Source organism: Bombina bombina, chromosome 3 (assembly GCF_027579735.1).
Source record: "Bombina bombina isolate aBomBom1 chromosome 3, aBomBom1.pri, whole genome shotgun sequence".
Classification (NCBI taxonomy): domain Eukaryota; kingdom Metazoa; phylum Chordata; class Amphibia; order Anura; family Bombinatoridae; genus Bombina; species Bombina bombina.
Window position 1 is genome coordinate 1249269113 of NC_069501.1, and position 26898 is coordinate 1249296010.

Below are 26898 nucleotides of genomic sequence, written 5' to 3' on the forward strand. Positions count from 1 at the left end.
GAGAGGAATGTAAGTGTCCTAAAAGATAAAAGAAGAAGAGGCGCTCTTTGTGCAGCAAGTTCCAATACAAACTAAAAATCTGTTGACAGTGCTCAAGGTATTATACTCACAAGCGTGACTGCACATACAGTGCAATAATAGGCAAGCCGAAACTTCAGAGCCGTTCGGCTGACTCCTCAATGGCGTATCTGCCACGCAATTGCTGAAGCCCAGGTGCTACTAGTAATGGTCCGGTCTCTCCAAACAGCCTCCGTGGTAGGCGGCAATAAACAGCTTAATAAAGATCCAATAGCTGTCAATGTAGGGTGATCACAAAACCCACAGGAGTAAGGAAGAGTGATAAAAAGTCAGTTTATTAAAAACATTTAAAAGTTGCTGTGCAACGCGTTTCTTGGCTAACAATGCCGTTTCATCAGGCTTTATAATTTGTTACACTCTACCTTGCTCCCTTATAACAGGACTAACAACCAATCTCCTATCAGGAATGAAGACAACACCCAAATGGCTTGGGGCGAATCCGGGATATTATTAAAAGCACATCACTATATACACCTTATCTGCTTTCAATAGTATTCTTTAGGTAGTTGTGATGTGCGTGATCATAGTATCCCCGATCTTACAAAACACAACATGCTGAGTAAAATACAATATCTATAAGATCATTTTTAGAGTTGATAAGTAAATGAAGTTTCTGCATGTCAAAATATTGATGATCCCGTGTGACTACGGGCAAATCTAAAGTGCATATACGCCCACATCATTGTTGACCAATCAGAGGCCTCACCAGCTACACACCTCTCCATAGCTTGTCATCATTCTCTATATTAGATTACGGGTGCAGCCAGCGGAGCAATCCAACTACACCACAATGAGGCTTTCGATACATCATACTTCCTAAACAGTAATGCTTACTAATACTTATATATACATAATGCTATTCAAATGTTATTTCTAATATGGCCAATTTACCCATATTTCCTGCATCTCTTGACGCTGAATTTTTACAGCTTTTAGCGGGGCACGAGATAGGGATGTACTATATTATATTTGATCAAAAAAGCATTGTATACCCAAACATTTATTTATTTGGGGATCCCAGGTCTCTGTAAACAGATCTAAATTCTATACACGCCCATATAATTATAGGCCAATCGGATGATCTGCTAGCTAACACACCTCTCCCAATTGTAAATAATTCTCTATATTATATACAGCGGGTGCAGCAAGCGGAATACTCGGACTGCACCAAGTTGAGGTTTGCAATAGTGAAATGGGCCAAGATATGGCATGCTAATAATACTTACAAATGGATTAGTTCAAACTTCACAATAATGCCCAATTAATAGAAATATGATGCTTTGCCCATATGCCCGTACCTCCTCATATGGATTTATGATTTTTATTTCCAATTTTTGTGCGAACATATACCAGTATTATAGTGATGAATAGTGAGACAATTGAAAATTGTACTGAAAACAGAATTTATGCTTACCTGATAAATTACTTTCTCCAACGGTGTGTCCGGTCCACGGCGTCATCCTTACTTGTGGGATATTCTCTTCCCCAACAGGAAATGGCAAAGAGCCCAGCAAAGCTGGTCACATGATCCCTCCTAGGCTCCGCCTACCCCAGTCATTCGACCGACGTAAAGGAGGAATATGCATAGGAGAAATCATATGATACCGTGGTGACTGTAGTTAGAGAAAATAATTCATCAGACCTGATTAAAAAAACCAGGGCGGGCCGTGGACCGGACACACCGTTGGAGAAAGTAATTTATCAGGTAAGCATAAATTCTGTTTTCTCCAACATAGGTGTGTCCGGTCCACGGCGTCATCCTTACTTGTGGGAACCAATACCAAAGCTTTAGGACACGAATGAAGGGAGGGAGCAAATCAGGTCACCTAGATGGAAGGCACCACGGCTTGCAAAACCTTTCTCCCAAAAATAGCCTCAGAAGAAGCAAAAGTATCAAATTTGTAAAATTTGGTAAAAGTGTGCAGTGAAGACCAAGTCGCTGCCTTACATATCTGATCAACAGAAGCCTCGTTCTTGAAGGCCCATGTGGAAGCCACAGCCCTAGTGGAGTGAGCTGTGATTCTTTCAGGAGGCTGCCGTCCGGCAGTCTCATAAGCCAATCGGATGATGCTTTTAAGCCAAAAAGAGAGAGAGGTAGAAGTTGCTTTTTGACCTCTCCTTTTACCAGAATAAACAACAAACAAAGAAGATGTTTGTCTGAAATCATTTGTAGCCTCTAAATAGAATTTTAGAGCACAAACTACATCCAAATTGTGTAATAAACGTTCCTTCTTTGAAACTGGATTCGGACACAAAGAAGGCACAACTATCTCCTGGTTAATGTTTTTGTTAGAAACAACTTTCGGAAGAAAACCAGGTTTAGTACGCAAAACCACCTTATCTGCATGGAACACCAGATAAGGAGGAGAACACTGCAGAGCAGATAACTCTGAAACTCTTCTAGCAGAAGAAATTGCAACCAAAAACAAAACTTTCCAAGATAGTAACTTAATATCTACGGAATGTAAGGGTTCAAACGGAACCCCTTGAAGAACTGAAAGAACTAAATTGAGACTCCAAGGAGGAGTCAAAGGTTTGTAAACAGGCTTGATTCTAACCAGCGCCTGAACAAAAGCTTGAACATCTGGCACAGCCGCCAGTTTTTTGTGAAGTAAAACAGATAAAGCAGAAATCTGTCCCTTCAAAGAACTTGCAGATAATCCTTTCTCCAAACCCTCTTGTAGAAAGGATAGAATCTTAGGAATTTTTATCTTGTTCCATGGGAATCCTTTAGATTCACACCAACAGATATATTTTTTCCATATTTTATGGTAAATTTTCCTAGTTACAGGCTTTCTAGCCTGGACAAGGGTATCAATGACAGAATCTGAAAACCCACGCTTTGATAAGATCAAGCGTTCAATCTCCAAGCAGTCAGTTGGAGTGAAGCCAGATTCGGATGTTCGAATGGACCTTGAACAAGAAGGTCCTGTCTCAAAGGTAGCTTCCATGGTGGAGCCGATGACATATTCACCAGGTCTGCATACCAAGTTCTGCGTGGCCACGCAGGAGCTATCAAGATCACCGAAGCCCTCTCCTGATTGATCCTGGCTACCAGCCTGGGAATGAGAGGAAACGGTGGGAATACATAAGCTAGGTTGAAGGTCCAAGGCGCTATCAGTGCATCTACTAGAGTCGCCTTGGGATCCCTGGATCTGGACCCGTAGCAAGGAACCTTGAAGTTCTGATGAGACGCCATCAGGTCCATGTCTGGAATGCCCCATAATTGAGTTATTTGGGCAAAGATTTCCGGATGGAGTTCCCACTCCCCCGGATGGAAAGTCTGACAACTCAGAAAATCCGCTTCCCAATTTTCCACTCCTGGGATGTGGATTGCAGACAAGTGGCAGGAGTGATTCTCCGCCCATTGAATTATTTTGGTCACTTCCTCCATCGCCAGGGAACTCCTTGTTCCCCCCTGATGGTTGATATATGCAACAGTCGTCATGTTGTCTGATTGAAACCTTATGAATTTGGCCTTTGCTAGTTGAGGCCAAGCTTTGAGAGCATTGAATATCGCTCGCAGTTCCAGAATGTTTATCGGGAGAAGAGATTCTTCCCGAGACCATAGACCTTAGCTTTCAGGGGTTCCCAGACCGCGCCCCAGCCCACCAGACTGGCGTCGGTCGTGACAATGACCCACTCTGGTCTGCGGAAGCTCATTCCCTGTGACAGGTTGTCCAGGTTCAGCCACCAACGGAGTGAATCTCTGGTTCTTTGATCTACTTGGATCGTCGGAGACAAGTCTGTATAGTCCCCATTCCACTGTCTGAGCATGCACAGTTGTAATGGTCTTAGATGAATTTGTGCAAAAGGAACTATGTCCATTGCCGCAACCATCAAACCTATTACTTCCATGCACTGCGCTATGGAAGGAAGAAGAACAGAATGAAGTACTTGACAAGAGCTTAGAAGTTTTGATTTTCTGGCCTCTGTCAGAAAAATCTTCATTTCTAAGGAGTCTATTATTGTTCCCAAGAAGGGAACTCTTGTTGACGGGGACAGAGAACTTTTTTCTATGTTCACTTTCCACCCGTGAGATCTGAGAAAGGCTAGGACAATGTCCGTATGAGCCTTTGCTTTTGACAGAGACGACGCTTGAATCAGTATGTCGTCCAAGTAAGGTACTACTGCAATGCCCCTTGGTCTTAGCACCGCTAGAAGGGACCCTAGTACCTTTGTGAAAATCCTTGGAGCAGTGGCTAATCCGAATGGAAGTGCCACAAACTGGTAATGCTTGTCCAGAAAGGCGAACCTTAGGAACCGATGATGTTCCTTGTGGATAGGAATATGTAGATATGCATCCTTTAAATCCACCGTGGTCATGAATTGACCTTCCTGGATGGTAGGAAGAATTGTTCGAATGGTTTCCATTTTGAACGATGGAACCCTGAGAAATTTGTTTAGAATCTTGAGATCTAAAATCGGTCTGAATGTTCCTTCTTTTTTGGGAACTATGAACAGATTGGAGTAAAACCCCATCCCTTGTTCTGCTAATGGAACAGGATGAATCACTCCCATTCTTAACAGGTCTTCTACACAATGTAAGAATGCCTGTCTTTTTATTTGGTTTGAAGACAATTGAGACCTGTGGAACCTCCCCCTTGGGGGTAGATCCTTGAATTCCAGGAGATAACCTTGAGAAACTATTTCTAGCGCCCAAGGATCCTTAACATCTCTTGCCCAAGCCTGAGCAAAGAGAGAGAGTCTGCCCCCCACCAGATCCGGTCCCGGATCGGGGGCCAACACTTCATGCTGTTTTAGTAGCAGTGGCAGGTTTCTTGGCCTGCTTACCCTTGTTCCAGCCTTGCATCGGTCTCCAGGCTGGTTTGGTTTGAGAACTATTACCCTCTTGTTTAGAGGGTGTAGAATTTGAGGCTGGTCCGTTTCTGCGAAAGGGACGAAAATTTGGCTTATTTTTAGCCTTAAAAGACCTATCCTGAGGAAGGGCGTGGCCCTTTCCCCCGGTGATGTCTGAAATAATCTCTTTCAAGTCAGGGCCAAACAGCGTTTTACCCTTGAAAGGGATGTTAAGCAATTTGTTCTTGGAGGACACATCCGCTGACCAAGACTTTAGCCAAAGCGCTCTGCGCGCCACAATAGCAAAACCTGAATTTTTCGCCGCTAATCTAGCTAATTGCAAAGTGGCGTCTAAGATAAAAGAGTTAGCCAATTTAAGTGCTTGAACTCTGTCCATAACCTCCTCATACGAAGATTCTTTATTGAGCGACTTTTCTAGTTCTTCGAACCAGAAACACGCTGCAGTAGTGACAGGAACAATGCATGAAATTGGTTGTAGAAGGTAACCTTGCTGAACAAACATCTTTTTAAGCAAACCCTCCAATTTTTTATCCATAGGATCTTTGAAAGCACAACTATCTTCTATAGGGATAGTAGTGCGTTTGTTTAGAGTAGAAACCGCCCCCTCGACCTTGGGGACTGTCTGCCATAAGTCATTTCTGGGGTCGACCATAGGAAATAATTTCTTAAATATAGGGGGAGGAACAAAAGGTATGCCGGGCCTTTCCCATTCCTTATTTATAATGTCCGCCACCCGCTTGGGTATAGGAAAAGCATCAGGGGGCACCGGGACCTCTAGGAACTTGTCCATCTTACATAATTTCTCTGGAATGACCAAATTGTCACAATCATCCAGAGTAGATAATACCTCCTTAAGCAGAGCGCGGAGATGTTCTAATTTAAATTTAAAAGTAATAACATCAGGTTCAGCTTGTTGAGAATTTTTTTCTGAATCTGAAACTTCTCCCTCAGACAAAACCTCCCTCCTGGCCCCTTCAGATTGGTGTGAGGGTATGTCAGAACCATTATCATCAGCGTCCTCATGCTCTTCAGTATCTAAAACAGAGCAATCGCGCTTTCTCTGATAAGTGGGCATTTTGGACAAAATGTTTTTAATAGAATTATCCATAACAGCCGTTAATTGTTGCATAGTAAGAAGGATGGGCGCACTAGATGTACTAGGGGCCTCTTGTGTGGGCAAGACTGGTGTAGACACAGAAGGGGATGATGCAGTACCATGCTTACTCCCCTCGCTTGAGGAATCTTGGTCAACATCATTATCAGTGGCATCATTGTCCCTACTTTGTTTGGACACTATGTCACATTCATCACATATATTTAAATGGGGAGGAACCTTGGCTTCCAAACATACAGAATATCGTCTATCTGATGGTTCAGACATGTTAACAGGCATAAACTTGATAACAAAGCACAAAAAACTTTTAAAATAAAACCGTTACTGTCACTTTAAATTTTAAACTGAACACACTTTATTACTGAATATGTGAAAAAGTATGAAGGAATTGTTCAAATTTCACCAAAATTTCACCACAGTAACTTAAAGCCTTAAAAGTATTGCACACCAAATTTGAAAGCTTTAACCCTTAAAATAACGGAACCGGAGCCGTTTTTACATTTAACCCCTATACAGTCCCTGGTATCTGCTTTGCTGAGACCCAACCAAGCCCAGAGGGGAATACGATACCAAATGACGCCTTCAATAAGCTTTTTCAGTGGTTCTTAGCTCCTCACACATGCATCTGCATGCCTTGCTTTCCAAAAACAACTGCGCATTAGTGGCGCGAAAATGAGGCTCTGCCTATGACTAGAAAGGGCCCCCAGTGAAAAAGGTGTCCAATACAGTGCCTGCCGTTTTTTTTTAATACATCCCCAAGATTAAAAGAACTATTTATAGTTATAATCCACTAAATATACTTATAAAGTAAACGTTTTAGCCCAGAAAAATGTCTACCAGTCTTTAAAGCCCTTGTGAAGCCCTTTATTCTTATACTAAACTAAGAAAATGGCTTACCGGTTCCCATAGGGAAAATGACAGCTTCCAGCATTACCAAGTCTTGTTAGAAATGTGTCATACCTCAAGCAGCAAAAGTCTGCCCACTGTTTCCCCCAACTGAAGTTAATTCATCTCAACAGTCCTGTGTGGAAACAGCCATCGATTTTAGTAACGGTTGCTAAAATCATTTTCCTCTTACAAACAGAAATCTTCATCTCTTTTCTGTTTCAGAGTAAATAGTACATACCAGCACTATTTTAAAATAACAAACTCTTGATTGAAGAATAAAACTACATTTAAACACCAAAAAACTCTTAGCCATCTCCGTGGAGATGTTACCTGTGCAACGGCAAAGAGAATGACTGGGGTAGGCGGAGCCTAGGAGGGATCATGTGACCAGCTTTGCTGGGCTCTTTGCCATTTCCTGTTGGGGAAGAGAATATCCCACAAGTAAGGATGACGCCGTGGACCGGACACACCTATGTTGGAGAAATATCTATATATACAGAGTACCCCTAGATTAACGATTCCCATTCAACAAGTCAAGATTCCTATCACTAAATAATAGTACCACTACCACTATATGGGTACAACATGGTCCATATATAGAACAATATGTGCATATATTAATGATGTGATATAATCAGTCATATATCTATAAACTAAATGGGTTGATAATGGTGCTCATTGGGGAACTTTATTTATGTAGTTTTGGGGTTATAAAAATAATTCTTATACCAACTCCGTGCTAACTAGTGTTGACTATAAACTATAATACTATTGATAATTAGTTCCTATATTATATGATGTTAAATACAATACTTAAATATTAATTTCTAATATAATATTAACCTATTAATAATCCCTCTAAGTGTTCTTAAACTAATCAGGTGCGTTGTAGGAAAATACATATATTTTCTAGTGGTACCGAAAATAAATAATAAAAATAATTAATTTAATATATATCTAGTGCTAACAATAATGAAATATCAATACCTTATCAACCCTATACCAAATTATATAACATAAAGACCATAGTCCTCTAACAATAGAAAACAAAATAAGATAATTCCTAAAGGTGGAGAAGGAGGGAGACGTTAGAACGCTGCCAGATCCACATTTAAATTTAATCCCATAGGGTGCATAGTTTTCAACTTGTGGATCCAGTATGTCTCTCTCCTTCTCAATCTGAGGAACCGATTGTGAATATGTGACTTGCTAATCTCCTCTATCGGGATAATAGAATAACAATTGGGATTCCCTCCATGTTTATGATGACAATGACTAATGACACTGTGGGATTTCTTATTTTTTATAATACTGCGATAATGTTCTGACCAACGATGACTGAGACGTCTAATGGTACGGCCAATGTATTGAACCCCACAAGAACAGGAGATAAGATAGATAACATAACGTGAGGCACAGGTCAACCTGTTTTTGATCATGTATGTTTTTTTTATCAATATGAGATTGAAAAGAGCATTGGCCATGCCCAATATAATTACACATTTTACAGTTGACAACATTACACTTGAATGCCCCTCTATTAGAAGCTAATGCCAATTTCCCTCTAGTATGTTTATCAGTAATATCACTACTTCTCCTTTTTTCTTTTATAATTTTACTAGGAGCCAAAATATTCTTTAGACTTGGGGCCTTCTTGTAGACGATGGTAGGCCTATCCCCTATTAATTCACACAAGATGGGGTCTCTTTTTAAAATTCTCCAGTGTTTATTGAGAATCTCTCTTATAAGTTTATGATTACTGTTATATTGCGTAATAAATCTTATTTCGGTTGATTTTGGGGTATCTTCTTTTCTCCTAGTGTCTATTTTGTGTTTTAGAAAGTATTCTTCCCTATTGTCGTTACGGGCTCGCAGGTAACTTGACTCAATAAGATCAATCGGATAATTTTTCTCTATAAATCTTTGTTTGAGGATCTGACTTTGGGTGTCATAATCGGAAATTAAGCTACAATTTCGCCTAATCCTCCGAAATTGACCGTATGGGACATTTCTTTTCCAAGAATGGTAATGATTGCTATTAAAGTCTAGGTAACTGTTACTGTCAACAGTTTTAAAATGTGTTGAACTAACGACCCCTCCTTGCTCATTAAACCGTAAACTCAAATCTAAGAAGACAATATTTTCCGGATGTATACAACTAGTAAATTTCAACCCTCTATCATTCTTATTAAGATGTTCAACAAATTCCAAAGCCTTTTCCCTAGTACCATCCCATACAAAAATCAAACCATCTATAAATCTGCCATAGAACACCAGGTTCGCCCCGTATTCAGATTGATAGACATATTGTTGTTCAAAACTGCCCATATATAAATTTGCGAAGCTAGGGGCGAACCTGGTGCCCATGGCGGTCCCCTTTATTTGTAAATAATAACTCCCTTGAAATAAAAAATAATTATGTTGTAAAACAAATAAAATAAGTTGTAAAATAAATTCTTTTTGAATAAAGGGGATATACCAATCATTTTCCAAAAATCCAGCAACAGCTAAGACCCCTTGATCGTGGGGGAGTAATCCAAAGGTAATTATCTTTAATCTCAATATTATGCAATTTATCTAATAAATCAGAGGAATCTCTGATATAAGAATCTAAATTTAACACATACCTTTGGAGAAAGTAATCAATATAAGCCGAGACATTTTCTGTTAAACTGCCTAATTTAAAATATTTAAGTGTAAATAAAGATGAGTTAAATGTGCCAATAAATAAATAAAGTATTAAAATTGCAAATGAAATATTAGAATTGCAAATAATGCAGACATATAATAACCAATATTGTGATAAAGTCCTTTTAAATGGGTTTTAACCCAGGGTGAATACAGCTCATCAATCCAATGGTGAGCTGCTCTCTCCAAGTTGTAAGCAGAGAATGTAAGTGTCCTAAAAGACAAAAGAAGAAGAGGCGCTCTTTGTGCAGCAAGTTCCAATACAAACTAAAAATCTGTTGACAGTGCTCAAGGTATTATACTCACAAGCGTGACTGCACATACAGTGCAATAATAGGCAAGCCGAAACTTCAGAGCCGTTCGGCTGACTCCTCAATGGCGTATCTGCCACGCAATTGCTGAAGCCCAGGTGCTACTAGCAATGGTCCGGTCTCTCCAAACAGCCTCCGTGGTAGGCGGCAATAAACAGCTTAATAAAGATCCAATAGCTGTCAATGTAGGGTGATCACAAAACCCACAGGAGTAAGGAAGAGTGATAAAAAGTCAGTTTATTAAAAACATTTAAAAGTTGCTGTGCAACGCGTTTCTCGGCTAACAATGCCGTTTCATCAGGCTTTATAATTTGTTACACTCTACCTTGCTCCCTTATAACAGGACTAACAACCAATCTCCTATCAGGAATGAAGACAACGCCCAAGCTTGGTGCAAATCCGGGATATTATTAAAAGCACATCACTATATACACCTTATCTGCTTTCAATAGTATTCTTTAGGTAGTTGTGATGTGCGTGATCATAGTATCCCCGATCTTACAAAACACAACATGCTGAGTAAAATACTCTGAGAGGAAAACCGGGCTTCAGCCTGCTGCGAAGCGCATATCAACGTAGAATCTAGCACAAACTTACTTCACCACCTCCATGGGAGGCAAAGCTTGTAAAACTGAATTGTGGGTGTGGTGAGGGGTGTATTTATAGGCATTTTAAGGTTTGGGAAACTTTGCCCCTCCTGGTAGGAATGTATATCCCATACATCACTAGCTCATGGACTCTTGCTAATTACATGAAAGAAAATATGAGGACCATCAAGAATTAATTTAGTTGATAAAAAGTATTTATCCATTATACAACTTGATGCCAAAACTTCTGGAGTCTTGGGCAGAAGCAAAATACATGTATAAGGTCCGCTGCGGGAGCTCTACACTTCGGGCATACTTTCTCCTCTTTCTCAGACCATTTCGCCATTGCCCTTGGCGTCAGATAAGATCTATTCATAAGCCTCATATGGGATTCCCTTAATGAAGTGGCATTGGTATAACTTAAAACAACCGCTATACTCCTTCTAAATACTTCTAAATCTAATTCTTCAAATGGAATGAAATCCCATACGATAACGGCTTATAATAGGATCCAACGTTCCAAAAGACCAGGTAGTATTCTCCCCCATAGCTAAGTTAGTGGTGTAATGCATTACCTGTAAATAAGCAAAGAATTGTTTTTTATTTAGCGTGAATTCCGCCGAAAGTTGGTTAAATGTTTTAATAGTTTTAGTCTGAGGTTCTATCAAATCAAAGATATATTTTAGGTCATTCTTAGACCAAAGTTTGAACACATATAAATCTAGACCTGGTTTAAAGTCACGGTTGCCTAAAATTGGTAAATATTTTGATCTAGAATTCAAAATAATTGTGAGTCATCAGAAACTTAAAAATTCTCAATATACAGTATCTCACAAAAGTGAGTACACCCCTCACATTTTTGTAAATATTTTATTATATCTTTTCATGTGGCAACACTGAAGAAATGACACTTTGCTACAATTTAAAGTAGTGAATGTGCAGCCTGTATAACAGTGTAAATTTGCTGTCCCCTCAAAATAACTCAACACACAGCCATTATTGTCTAAACCGTTGGCAACAAAAGTGAGTACACCCCTAAGTGGAAATGTCCAAATTAGGCCCAAAGTGTCAATATTTTGTGTGGCCACCATTATTTTGCAGCACTGCTTTAACCCTCTTGGGCATGGAGTTCACCAGAGATTCACAGGTTGCCACTGGAGTCCTCTTCCACTCCTCCATAACAACATCACAGAGTGCTTCCCCACCTTCCGTTTGAGAATGCCCCACAAATGCTCAATAGGGTTAACACTGTAGGTCTGGAGACATGCTTGGCCAGTCCATCACCTTTACCCTCAGCTTCTTTAGCAAGGCAGTGGTCGTCTTGGAGGTGTGTTTGGGTTCATTATCATGTTGGAATACTGCCCTGTGGCCCAGTCTCCGAAGGGAGGGGATCATGCTCTGCTTCAGTATGTCACAGTACATGTTGGCAGTCATGGTTCCCTCAATGAGCTGTAGCTCCCCAGTGCCGGCAGCACTCATGCAGGCCCAGACCATAACACTCCCACCACCATGCTTGACTGTGGGCAAGACACACTTGTCTTTGTACTCCTCACCTGGTTGCCGCCACACACGCTTGACACCATCTGAACCAAATAAGTTTATCTTGGACTCATTGGTCCACAGGACATGGTTCCAGTAATCCATGTCCTTAATCTGCTTGTCTTCAGCAATCTGTTTGCAGGCTATCCTTTGCATCATCTTTAGAAGAGGCTTCCTTCTGGGACAACAGCCATGCAGACCAATTTGATGCAGTGTGTAGTGTATGGACCAAGTGCTGAAAGGCTGACCCCCCACCCCTCCAACCTCTGCAGCAATGCTGGCAGCACTCATACGTCTATTTCCCAAAGACAACCTCTAGATATGACGCTGAGCACGTGCACTCAACTTCTTTGGTTGACTATGGTGAGGCCTGTTCTAAGTGAAACCTGTCCTGTGAAACTGCTGTATTGTCTTGCCCACATTCTTTTTTTCAGATCCTCAGAGTTATTTGCCATGAGGTGCCATTTTGAACTTCCAGTGACCAGTATGAGAGAGTGTGAGAGCGATAACACCACATTTAACACACCTGTTCCCCATTCACACCTGAGACCCTGTAACACTAACGAGTTACATGACACCGGGGAGGGAAAATGGCTAATTGGGCCCAATTTGGACATTTTCACTTAGGGGTGTACTCACTTTTGTTGCCAACGGTTTAGACATTAATGGCTGCGTGTTGTGTTATTTTGAGGGGACAGCAAATTTACACTGTTATACAGGATGTACACTCACTACTTTACATTGTAGCAAAGTGTCATTTCTTCAGTGTTGTCACATGAAAAGATATTATAAAATATTTACAAAATTGTGAGGGGTGTACTCACTTTTGTGAGATACTGTATATGACTTCAATACAGATACATAATCACTAAAGAGATCCATCATTTGCTCAATGGCCTTTAACCCTTCATTTTGTGGTACAGCTAACTTTAGACCTACTACATTAACAGTAGTTCTCAGTCCAAGTGCGTCATCTACTAAACTCAGAAGATGTTTTTTAGCTTTAAGAAAGAAAGGAAGTTTCCAAACTAGAGGTTGTATTAGGGACTCTACCCATTTGGACAGGTTTTTGAAAAAATGAGCCTATTCCTAATACAATCGGTCTCCCTTTCACATCTATAATAGACTTGTGGACCTTTGGTAAATTGGTTAAAATTGGAATCACTGGATCAGTCATATGCAAATACTCAAAGATCATCATGTCTATTATCCCTAATCCCAACCTATCATCCAACAGTCCTTTGAGTTCTTCCTGGAAATAGAGAGTATGGTTATTGGGTAAACTCTCATACACTTGATTGTCCTTGAGCTGTCTCAGGGCCTCCTGAATGTAGTATCCCTTATCCATAACAACAATAAAAAACCCTTTATCTGATTGCTTTATTACAATACTAAACTTTTTAAATCCTATTCTTTCCCCTGGAGTAAGAATACTTTTGCGTTTCCTTGTTCTACTTTGCAAAGTGAGTAAATCCTCCTCCACTTGCTTGTGAAACAATTCCAGTATGCTTCCACTAGTTTTAATGGGATAAAACATTGATTTCGGTTTAAACCCACTATGGAAACTATTTCCTGATAATGGGGGCAAACTCTCCCTTTCTAAATAGTACAGATTTAAAAAGTCTAAGGCATCGCTAAATCATAGTAGTCATGTTGTATAGTTTTCTGCATTTTCCAATGTTTGATCCATATTATCCTCAGTCTCATCATTATAATGAGATTTTTTGAGAGTAAGTACTCAAATCTATTAAGATGTACCAAAGTTTTAAGACATTGAAATCTGCAGAGGGAACACAATTTAAACCTAGTTTTAAAAATCCACATCTCTTCTGAGCTTAGTATTACTGCCGATAGATTGAGGAGTTTTAAATTTTGTATCTGTTCTGCCTCCCTCTCCTCAGTGATTATTGATCCCTCTGTGTCTGTTTCCTGTCTCCCTGTCCTGTTGTACCACTGTTTCTTCGTATTCCTCCTCCTCCCTATCCCTTGGCCCCTTCCTCTCGAAAAACCTGACCTTCTATATCTAAAGTAACTGGTTGTGAGGGATTATCGTCATCTAGGGCCTTGCTGTATCTATTGCCCTTCCTATACATTTTCTTAGATTTTAAGATACCTGTGGTTTTCTCCATGCTGATCTGTTTTCACTGATGTGGGTAATTCAGGACACGGACACAATTGACTAAGGTGATTTTGTCACATTGTATCTTCCTTGTTCACTTTATTAGCACATTTTGATTGACTCTTATACAGATAAGATGTATTCACTAAGCTTATTTAGCTATTTTTAGTAAACTCTAAAGTATTTGGGTTAACTGAGTTTTTCTTATCATTGTTTATCTTCTTTCTGGTCACATCTTTATACACTTCATTCGTAAGTTGGTTTGTTTTCACTTTGGTCTTAACTACATGCTTAAATCTCACTGGTTCATGCCTCATACATGCAAGAGTATTGCGCTGCCTGCTGGGGTATACATACACTATTTTACTTATCTATACTTACAGATGTGCCCGCCTCAGATGCCGTGATTTCTAGGTGGGGCCAGTTAACAAGACATTAATTGATGGCCCTCTGATCCAGATATGCTGTGATATCACAGTTGTTTCACTTTGTGTATTGATTCAAACATGACTTTACCTATACTTCGACAGTTTATTTCTGTATATTGCCAATTTTGCGTTTTATGTATGTGAAATCTTCAGGAATTTCTGTGATGTTCATTGCTCTTTATAGTAATGTTATAATGATTTGATCATCTAGACATCAGATGAGCGTACATTCTGCTGATAAGATATGTACCTAGTTAAGTTTTATGAATTTGATGATGGTGGTTTTTTATGTATCATATGTCATTTGTTAGTTTTGATTTTAATATGCACATATATACTAGCGGTAACAGATATATATATATAGTATGTTTGTTAGCACAGGAGTAACATGGTTTGTTTTCTATTCTTTACTTTTTGTCACATTTTTATTTGGACATTTTTATTGTTTTTCTTTATATGTTTGCAGGACATGTTGTCTTGATAAAGGCCTGACTTAGGGCCAAAATGTTGACTGTTTAAATATTTCTTCAATAAAGCTTAAATTACATTTTAATCCCTGTGAGTGCCATTCGTATGAGACTATTATATACCTTGAAATTTTGGAGTGCACGCAGGTCATTTGTGGACTATATAAGGTGAAGTGCTTGGTATTCTACATTGATATATATATATATATATATATATATATATATATATATATATATATATATATATATATATATATATATATATATAGGAATTAAAGGGACATGCCACCCACATTTTTTTCTTTTATGATTTATAAAGAGAATGCAATTTTAAACATCTTTCTAATTTACTTATATTATCTAATTTGTTGTATTCTCTTGATATTCTTTGATGAAAAGCATATCTAGATATGCTCACTAGCTGCTGATTGGTTGCTGCACATAGAAGCCTTGTGTGATTGGCTCACCATGTGCTTTGCCTTTTCTTCAACTAAGGATATTTAAAAAATGAAGCAAAATAAATAATGGAAGTAAATTGTAATGCTGTTTAAATTTCTATTCTCTATCTGAATCATGAAAGAAAGATTTTGGGTTTAGTGGCCCTTTAAGCAGCTCTCATTCCTATTGGCTGATTTAAATTTTTCAGCCAATAGGAATGCAATGGTACCCCAATATAAAAGGGGTACCTAGGACCTCAACGTCGGACCTTTGTCTGGATCTCTGCCTCCGCACATCCACCGACCACGCCGCCTCCGCTTGGATGAAGATAGAAAGATGCCGGTCCCGCAAAGAATACAGATGGAGCTGCCTGGATGAAGATGCTTCACCACTGGGATGAAGATCTTTCGCCGGACTTCAACAACTGTGAATACTGATTTTGGGGTTAGTGTAAGCTATTTTTTTAGTTTTTTTTTTTTTTGGGGGGGGGTTTTAGATTAGGGCTTTTTTTTATTTTAATGACCGAAAAAGAGTTGGATGCCTTTTAAGGGCAGTAAAAAAGCTGAATGCCCTTTTAAGGACAATGCCTATATAAATGCCCTTTTTAAGGCAATGGGTAAATTAGTTTTTTTTTTATTTTGTGGGTTGGGGGGGGGTGGGGATTTGTAAGCTTAGGGGGTGTTTGTTTATATTTGTTTGCAAAAGAGCTGTTAACTTTAGGGCAATACCCTACAAGAGGCCCTTTTAAGGGCTTTTGGTAGTTTATTATATATTAGTTTTTTTTTTATTTTGGAGTGTTTTTTGTTTTTTTAAAAGGGTTATTAGAATAGGAATAATTTTTATTATTTTTGATAATTTCGGTTGTTATTTTTTGTAATAGTAGTTTTTTATTTATTTTTTTGTAATTTTAGTGTTTATTATTTTTGGAATTGTAATTTTAATTTAGTAATCTTAGGTTTTTTTATTTTTAGTAATGTTAGGTTTTTTATTTTTAGTAATGTTAAGTTTTATTAGTGTAAGCTTAGGTTTTATTTTTATTTCACAGTTTGTATTTATTTTTAAATAGGTAGTTAATAATTGTAACTTTATTTTAGGTCTATTTTAATTAGGTTAAAGTTAGGGGGTGTTAGGTTTAGGGGTTAATATAGTTTAATTTAGGTTGTTGCAATGTGGGGGCCGGCATTTTAGGGGTTAATAGGTTTCGTTAGTGTTGGCGATGTTTGGGAATGGAGTTTTAGGGATCAATAGGTTTATTTAGTGTTTCAGTTAGTGTCGGGGAACTGCGGTTTAGGGGTTAATAGCTTTAGTTAGTGTTGGTGATGTTTGGGAACGGTGGTTTAGGGGTTAATAGGTTTAGTTAGTGTCGGCGATGTTAGGGAACTGCAGTTTAGGGGTTAATAGGTTTAGTTAGTGTTGGCGATGTCGGGGAACTGTGGTTTAGGGGTTAATAGGTTTAGTTAGTGTCGGCGATGTCGGGGAATGGCGGTTTAGGGGTTAATAGCTTTATTTAGTGATTTAGTTAGTGTCGGCGATGTTGGGGAACTGCGGTTTAGATTAGAACAATGAAAAATTCAGAATATGAATAATTAATCCGAAAATTCTGAAACTGATTTATTAATTTTTGGGAATTTTTCAATTTTTAATTATGGTGCCGATTCGGAAATTCTGATACATTCGAATCTATGAATCGGCCAAAATTTGGCCGAAACTAATTGCACATGTCTAGTTGCTATACGGAGTGCTTATGGGATTTTATATACAGTGTTTGAATATCTAGCACTATGTCTTTTAGAATCCAGAGCAATGGACATTCAGTTAACCAATAAGATTGTGAGGAAACTTAATAGCTTCACAGGTGACGGTGGCAATTTGTCTATGATTAAGGCTGTCAGGGACAAAACATTTAAGACGTGCCTGGCTTGTCTGTATTTATTTTATTGTTTGTAACATGCAAGCTGATTTTTCTTTATGTATTTTTAATAAAGAGATCTGTTTTTAGCAGCTCCTGTATGTGTAATTATAATGCAGGGCTACTTCATAGTACTGTAGAGACTTTTTCACGAATCTCATAAGCCCAAAGAGCCGTAGAAAATCAGGCCCTAAGACTGAGAGTTTCATGAGGTTTCCTTAAAGAATTTAGTTTTTAGAACCAAATCGATCAAATGCACAAGGGATGATGTCACTAAAAGTCACTAAATGGCCTGAACGTTTGAGATAAAAGGTCTGAAGTTATTTATTCAGCGGGTAGCAGAAGTACGCTGTACACAGTTCCCTCTTGAACTCATCAAGCACATTATGATCACATAATGTACAAAACAACTTTATCAGCTTTTTTTCCTAACACAAACCACAGAAGACACAACCAGCCAATGCTGCTGATTTACAACAGGACGTGGTTGTCCATTTTCCAGGAATGTTGTGGGGAAATGTAAATAAACTGGTGTGTGAATTTACACAAATATCTTTCAGTGATGTATAACACATCAAATATGTATTAAACAAAAGCTGCCAAAAATATTACAAAAGCAGTATATTGACATTATTTGGGAATTCACAATTCTGAATGTATTTCTAACTCCCTGACACACAAATCTCGATTCTTATCTTGATTCTATAAGACCAGACTTAGGGCTAGATTATTTAACATATGAAAAACCACACTGACACTCGCAGGGGCCGCTTTCAGGGAATTATCTAAAAAATAATTAAAGGGGAGGTTGCTCCTGCTAGTTGCAAGATGTCTCCTATAGAAAGTAATGGAGCTCGCTGGACAGGGACACTTGGATGGGGAGAGCAGATTTAGATGATAGCAGGGGACAAATTTTAAAGGGACAGTCAACCCCAGAATAGTTGTTGTTTAACGAGATAGATAATCCCTTTATTACCCATTCCCCAGTTTTGCATAATCAACACGGTTATAATAATACACGTTTTACCTCGGTGATTACCTTGTATCTAAGCCTCTGCAGACTGTCCTCTTATTTCAGTGCTTTTGACAGACTTGCATTTTAGCCAATCAGTGCTCACTCCTAGGTAACTTCACGTGCATGAGCTCAATGTTATCTATATGAAACACATGAGCCTACCTAGGTTTAGCTTTCAACTAAGAATACCAAAAGAACAAAGCAAAATGATAAAAGTAAATTGGAAAGTTGTTTAAAATGACATGCCCTATTTGAATCATGAAAATGTATTTTGGACTTGACTGCCCCTTTAAAATGAAATCCTACAGCCAAAACAAATCAGATTACTCTGCTTTCAGCCTATGGTATCTTGAGAGTTGAGTTTGTGAAATAAAACAGGAGGGAAACATTTACAGACTACAACAGACCTGGCAGAGAAGTTTCAGCTACACCCATAGCAGAAAAGGGGGGGGGGGGGGGGACTAATTTTACAATAAGGAATATAAATACAAATTTCACAGTGATTTCTTCACATGCACTTTAGTTTTATTATGATTTCTCCTGTGCACCTCAAATGTTTTTTTCCTGAGAAATTTCAATACAAATATACAATTTTTACATAAAACGATTTTTGCAGAACAACTTTGTCACGATTTTTAATGGGATTAAAACAATACAGGGCTAAATTACAAGTGGCATGTCAATCAATTTTGCAAGGGTTTTCACAATCGTTTGTGCTCCGTTTAATTTGCACTGATGTTACAAGTTAAATCACGATTTACGCTAGAATTATTACAGTGATTTTAGAGCTGTGGTTAACTGCTTGGTGAAAATAAAAAGTGTCACAAAACCAATCAAAAATACATTACAAAGTACACTTATAATAACACTGTCTAATAAAACATATTTAAAACGAATATTGCACACAAAAGTTAGAAGGGCTCAAAGATATGAGATCTCAGGTGCTGGAAAGAAAAAAAAAGCAGCCAAAGGGCTTTAACATAGAGATATATGTCTAATGATGTATATGCATGTATAAGTCTACATATGTATTAATGTATTTATATGTGTATATATGTATTTACAGAGAACACCCCTTTGCAAGACATACTCAAGGTGTACAAACACAGGGACTTCATAGTACTGGTGAGATCTCTTTGGAAATCCCTCAAGCCCATAGTGCTTTAGCTAATCGAACCCTTATTATTATTATTATTATTATTGGTTATTTGTAGAGCGCCAACAGATTATCATCATCAGTTATTTATAGAGCGCCAACAGATTATCATCATCAGCTATTTGTAGAGCGCCAACAGATTATCATCAGTTATTTATAAGCGCCAACAGATTATCATCAGCTATTTGTAGAGCGCCAACAGATTATCATCAGTTATTTATAAGCGCCAACAGATTATCATCAGCTATTTGTAGAGCGCCAACAGATTATCATCATCAGCTATTTGTAGAGCGCCAACAGATTATCATCATCAGTTATTTGTAGAGCATCAACAGATTATCATCATCAGTTATTTGTAGAGCACCAACAGATTATCATCATCAGTTATTTGTAGAGCGTCAACAGATTGCGCAGCTCTAAGTGAGATAAAGATAGGGTCTACAAACAATGATGTTTATATAACCCACCTACCTTACGGATTTGATATGCTCATATTGGTTGCATAAACACCAGAAAAACACTTACATTAAAGGGACATAGTCAAAACTAAAAATGTGCAGGAGTCCTTTCAGTTCTGAATAGAATATAGTGTGTGTGTCTTGCCGACCCTAGCAGGGGCCGCCCATGTGGAATGATCTTAAAAAAGGGAGCAGTTCCTACAAGTGGAGAGATATCTGCAAAGGGAAATGTCATGGGGTAGAGCAAAGTTGGCAGAGCGCCCGCTTTAAAAATTCAATCCAGCATCAGAAACAAAAGACATTGCGCTGCTTTATGCGCATAGGATCTTAAATAACATAAATTATGCTTACCAGATAATTTCCTTCTATACAGGGAGAGTCCACAGCTGCATTCCTTACTTGTGGGAAATACTGAACCTGGCCACCAGGAGGAGGCAAAGACACCCCAGCTAAAGGCTTAAATACCTCCCCCACTTCCCTCATCCCCCAGTCATTCTGCCCAGGGAACAAGGAACAGAAGGTGAAATATCAAGGTGAAAAAAAGGTGTCACAAGAATAAATTAAAATTAAAATTTAGGGTCGCCTATCGGCTAACACGGACTGGGGGGTGGACTCTCTCTGAACAGAAGGAAAGGAAATTATCTGGTAAGCATAATTTATGTTTTCCTTCTTAATACAGGGAGAGTCCACAGCTGCATTCCTTACTTGTGGGAAATTATACCCAAGAGAGGCCGCCCCTAAGCTGAAGGCACCACAGCCTGCAAAAACTTTCTCCCGAAGGCTGCTTCAACAGAAGCAAAAACATTAAACTTGTAAAATTTGGAAAAAGTATCTAAGGAGGACCAGGTAGCCGCCTTACAAATCTGATCCACAGAGGCCTCATTTTTGAAGGCTCAAGAGGAAGCCACTCGTCTCGTAGAATGAGCCATAATCCTCTGAAGAGGCTTAAAACCCGCTGACTCATATGCTAAGCGGATGATACTCCTCAACCAAAAGATAAGGAAGTCGAAGAGGCCCTCTGACCCTTACGCTTCCCAGAATAGATAACAAACAGCGAAGAAGTTTGTCGAAATTCCTTCGTAGCCTGAAGATAGAACCTTGAGGCATGAACCACATCCAGATTATGCAGTAAACGTTCCTTCGATGAAGAAGGATTTAGGACATAAGAAAGGAATCACAATTTCTTGATTGATGTTGCGACTTGATACACCCTTAGGAAGAAATCCTAACTTGGTTCGTAGAACAGCCTTATCAGCATGGAACACCAGATAAGGAGGGTCGCAATGCAAGGCAGCAATCTCAGAGAATATGAGCGCAGAAGCAATAGCTAGTAGAAAAAGAACCTTCCAAGACAAATAACTTAATGTCAACCTCATGCATAGGCTCAAACGGAGCCCGTTGCCAAGATTTAAACTCCAAGGAGGAGCATTAGATATAAACACTGGCCAAATCCTAGTCAGAACCTTAACAAAAGACTGTACATCCGGAAGCTCAGCAAGGCTCTTGTGCAGTAAAAACAGACAGGGCCGAAAACTGTCCCTTCAAGGAACTAGCTGAGAGTCCCTTCTCCAGTCCATCCTGTAGAAAAGAAAGAATACTGGCAACCTTTACTTTGTGCCAGGACAAACCATGCTCTTCACACCAGAATAAGTCGGTTCTCCACACCTTATGTTAGATGCAACGAGTAACCGGCTTACAAGCTTGAATGAGAGTATCAATAACACTCTCAGAAAACCCTCTCTTGGCTAAGACTAAGCGTTCAATCTCCATGCAGTAAGCCTCAGAGAATCTAGATTTTGATGAAGAAAGGGTCCTTGTTCCAGCAGATCCCTGCGACAAGGTAACCTCCAAGGAGTAGCTGATGACGTCCCCACTAGATCCGCAAACCATATCCTTCACGGCCACGATGGAGCAATCAGTATCACTGACGTCTGCTCCTGTATGATTCGAGCCACCACTCAAGAAAGGAGTGGCAATGGCAGGAAAAGAGAAATTAGATTGAACCTCCAAGGCACTGCTAATACATCTATTAGCCCTGTACCTCGACCCATATCTGGGTATCTTGGTATTTAGACAGGACGCCATGAGATCTATCTCTGGCATTCCTTACATGTTGGAATGTGGATCGCTGACAGCGAACAGATGTGGATCTCCGCCCACTCCAGAATCAGAGATAATTCCCTCATTGCTAGGGAGCTTCTCGTTCCCCCTGATAGTTTATATAAGCTACCGAGGTTATATTGCCTGCTTGGAATCAGATAAATTGGGACAAACCTAGTAGGGGCCAAGCCTTCAAAGCATTGAATATTGCCGGAAGGTCTAGAATGTTGAACGGGAGGAAGCTCTCTCCTCCTGCGTCCACAGGCCCTGCGCCTTTTTGGTGCCCCAAACAGCTCCCCATCCTGACTTGCGCCCGTAGTCACGTCACCCAGGATGGTCTTAAAAAGGATGTCCCTCAGGACAGGTGATCCAGACAGAGCCACCAAGAGAGCGATTCTCTCGACCGGATGTCCAGAGAAATCTGTTGAGACAGATCCAAAAGATCGCCGTTCCACTGCCTCAGCTTTTCTTGGCACACTTTGAGCCTCTTAGTACCAATTGAGCATCGTTTAAATGCCACGTCCTACCTGAGCATTGTTTCTGACCATGCCCATCCCTTTATGACTACAGTGTACCCATCTTCTGATGGTTACTTCCAGCAGGATAATGCACTATGTTACAAAGCTCAAATCATCTCAAATTGGCGTCTTGAACATGACACTGAGATCAATATACTCCAATGGCCTTCACAGTCACCAAATCTCAATCCAATAGAGCAACTTTGGGATTTGGTGGAACAGAAGATTTGCATCATGGATGTGCAGCTGACAAATCTGCAGCAACTGTGTGATGCTATCATGTCAATGTGGACCAAAATGTCTGAGGAATGTTTCCAAGACCTTGTATATATACATATATTGCTCTGTTACTGTTTTCTCTATGGACCTCACTCAAATTAAACTGATTTGGTTTCAGAGCTGCAAACATTGCAAGTTCTAACACATAAAAAAAAAAAAAAAAAACACAAACCTGTCATTTTGTTGGTTTTTATTCCGAGCATCTTCTTCTCGCTTTTTGACCAAATCTTCCAGCTTCTCCTGTGTCAAGGCCTCTGCTTGCAATAGATTGTATTCCAACCCCTGACGATTACATAACATTGTGTCGTATTTATGCTTCAGTTCTGAGTTGGCGCATACCACCTCCATGATGTTATCTTCCAAAACAAAGCGATCCTGCTGTAGTGTGGCCATAACATCGGTGAGTTCCTCTATTCTGTCAGACAAGATGATAGGTCAGTAGGCAATTGACAGACTAAAAAAAAAAAACAGTTCTCAAAGCCAACATTTTGTGTCGCCGTGTCTAAAACTGGACATTGAAACATGATAATGTTTGGAACTATGTTATGAATATAGTGTTCCACTTGTGCATGCTCCTAAGCCTACCTCAGTGTACGCTCATAGAAAGGAGCTACATTTCAACAAATAAACAAAGAGAGATACATTTGTAAACAGGAGTAAATTTGATTTTTTTTTTAAATATATTTAATTGTAAGCTCTATCTGAATCACAAAAGTTTAATTTTGACTCTCCAGTCATGTAATTTAACTTGGGTATAAAGTTCCATGATGTAATATAGGAGTTGTCCGTGTAGCTAGTTCATGGCGCTAACTGATAATTCTCTACCTCATCAACTGCTCGTGTAGTCTCACATCCTGCTCGTGCGTTTGTTTCTTCAGGTCAATGGCTTCAACCGCCAACTGGAGACAGAGCAAATAAAGTATGATGTATTAAACAATGTACCTTGCCAGATAACGATCTACAGTCTTCTCAAGGCTGCTACTCTGCAATGCTAAATTGTTTTAGTTAATTTGCATCTCTAATTACTAAAATAGTCAGCAGCCATTACTGCATACAGATCTACAAGAACACAAACTTACCTTCCCCTGCCTTATTTATCAGTATGAAACGAGCACACAGCTTGCCAATTTTACAAGATCAGGGGAGAAGTCAATTTCATAAACCAATATTAAAAGGATACTAAAACCATTTTTTTTCTCTCAGGAATGGGATAGAGCATGCAATTGTAACCCCTTAATGACAACTGAAGTACCAGGTACGTCATGCATTAACAAGCAGTTAATAACAATAGACGTACCTGGTACGTCAGTTGTCTAACAGAGTGCTAGAAGCGATTGTGATCGCTGCTAGCAGCTCTGAGGGTATTACAGTGATGCCTCGATATGGAGGCATCCTGCAATGCCCCTTAGCAAGCCTCAGATGCAGAGAGAGCCACTCTGTGGCCCTCTCTGCACCGGAGCGTCGTTGGTGGGTGGGAGCGAAACAGGGAGGCGGGTGGACGCGTGCACGGGGGGCGGCGGGCGGGCGCGTGCACGGAGCGGGAGCGGGTGGGAACCGCTACACTACAGAAACTTAAATAATAAATTGGGAGAAAAGGGGGGGAATTTTAATTCAAGAAGCAATCAAAGGGTTCTGGGAGGGGGGATGGGGTGTGGGGGGGGTAGCTACACTACAAAAAAGGGCAAAAAATTAAAAGCATTTTTTTTTTTTACTAAACTGGGTACTGGCAGACAGCTGCCAGTACCCAAGATGGCGCCCATTAGGCTAGAGGGGGAGGGTTAGAGAACTGTTTGATGGGGTATCCGTGAGATTGGGGGCTAAGGGGGGATTCTACACAGCAGCATATGTAAATATGCTAAAAAAATATATATATACCTTTTATTTTAGTACTGGCAGACTTTGGCGGGAACAATTGTGGGGTGGGGGAGGATAGACAGCTGTTTGGGAGGGATCAGGGGGTCTGATGTTTCAGGTGGGAGGCTGATCTCTACACTAAAGCTAAAATTAACCCTGCAAGCTACCTAATTAACCCCTTTACTGCTAGCCATAATACACGTGTGATGCGCAGCTGCATTTAGCGGCCTTCTAATTATCACAAAGCAACACAAAAGCCATATATGTCTGCTATTTCTGAACAAAGGAGATCCCAGAGAAGCATTTACAACCATTTGTGCCATAATTGCACAAGCCGTTTCTAAATAATTTCAGTGAGAAACCTAAAGTTTGTGAAAAAGGAAACAATTTATTTTTATTTGATCGCATTTGGCGGTGAAATGGTGGCATGAAATATACCAAAATGGGCCTAGATCAATACTTTGGGTTGTCTACTACACTACAGCTAAAAATAACCATACACGTTCCCTACAAGCTCCCTAATTAACCCCTGCACTGCTGGGCATAATACACGTGTGGTGCGCAGCGGCATTTAGCAGCCTTCTAATTACCAAAAAGCAACGCCAAAGCCAAATATGTCTGCTAATTCTGAACAAAGGGGATCCCAGAGAAGCATTTACAACCATTTGTGCCATAATTGCACAAGCTGTTTCTAAATAATTTCAGTGAGAAACCTAAAGTTTGTGAAAAAGGAAACAATTTATTTTTATTTGATCGCATTTGGCGGTGAAATGGTGGCATGAAATATACCAAAATGGGCCTAGATCAATACTTTGGGTTGTCTACTACACTAACGCTAAAATTAACCCAACACATTCCCTACAAGCTCCCTAATTAACCCCCTCACTGCTGTTAATAATACACGTATGTGCGCAGTGGCATTTAGCGGCCTTCTAATTACCAAAAAGCAACGCCAAAGCCATATATGTCTGCTATTTCTGAACAAAGGGGATCCCAGAGAAGTATTACAACCATTTATGCCATAATTGCATAAGTTGTTTGTAAATAATTTCAGTGAGAAACCGAAAGTTTGTGAAAAAATTTGTGAAAAAGTGAATTTTTTTTGTATTTGATCGCATTTGGCGGTGAAATGGTGGCATGAAATATACCAAAATGGGCCTAGATCAATACTTTGGGATGTCTTCTAAAAATATATATATACATGTCAAGGGATATTCAGGGATTCCTGACAGATATCAGTGTCCCAATGTAACTAGCGCTAATTTTGAAAAAAAGTGGTTTGGAAATAGCGAAGTGCTACTTGTACTTATTGCCCTATAACTTGCAAAAAAAAGCAAAGAACATGTAAACATTGGGTATTTCTAAACTCAGGACAAAATTTAGAAACTATTTAGCATGGGTGTTTTTTGGTGGTTGTAGATGTGTAACAGATTTTAGAAAGTTAGAAAAAGTGTTATTTTTCCTCATATTTTATCATTTTTTTATAGTAAATTATAAGATATGATGAAAATAATGGTATCTTTAGAAAGTTCATTTAATGGCGAGAAAAACGGTATATAATATGTGTGGGTATAGTAAACGAGCAAGAGGAAAATTACAGCTAAACACAAACACCGCAAAAATGTAAAAATAGCCTTGGTCCCAAACGGTCAGAAAATGGAAAAGTGCTGTGGTCATTAAGGGGTTAAACAACTTTCTAATTTACTCTAATTATCAAATATTTTAGGTTCAGCACCTGGGTACTGGTAGCCACCAATCAGCAAGCACTATCCAGAGTGCTGAACCAAAAATGGGCCGGCTCCTAAGCTTTCATTTCTGCTTTTTCAAATAAAGATACCAAGAGAAGGAAGACAAATTGATAATATGAGTACATTGGAATGTTGCTTAAAATTGCTGCTCTATCCGAGTCATGAAAGAAACAAATTATGTTTAGTGTCACTTTTATGTAGAAGTCGTGCGTTGTAACACTTTCCTTAGATTTGATAATAGAAGTAAATTGGAAACTTTATTTAAATGTTATGTTCTGTCTGAATCACAAAAGAAAATGTTTTGGTTTCATATCCCTTTAATGTGCCGATTTAATAAAATAAAAAAATGCATAAATCAAAAAACTAAAAATAAAAAACAAAAT

At 39.3% G+C, this 26898-nt stretch overlaps 1 protein-coding gene across 5 annotated transcripts in view; it reads right to left on the minus strand.

The window, feature by feature from the left end:
• The window catches only part of ATG16L2 (autophagy related 16 like 2), a 372678-nt gene that overhangs the window by 197658 nt on the left and 148122 nt on the right, over nucleotides 1–26898 (minus strand). For all 5 annotated transcript variants that reach the window (XM_053708773.1, XM_053708771.1, XM_053708770.1 and 2 more), the window contains exons 4-5: nucleotides 23739–23812; nucleotides 23086–23328 (exon numbers count right to left, since the gene is read on the minus strand). In XM_053708773.1, the coding sequence (XP_053564748.1) occupies nucleotides 23086–23328; nucleotides 23739–23812 (317 nt within the window). The remainder of the gene's footprint in view (nucleotides 1–23085; nucleotides 23329–23738; nucleotides 23813–26898) is intronic.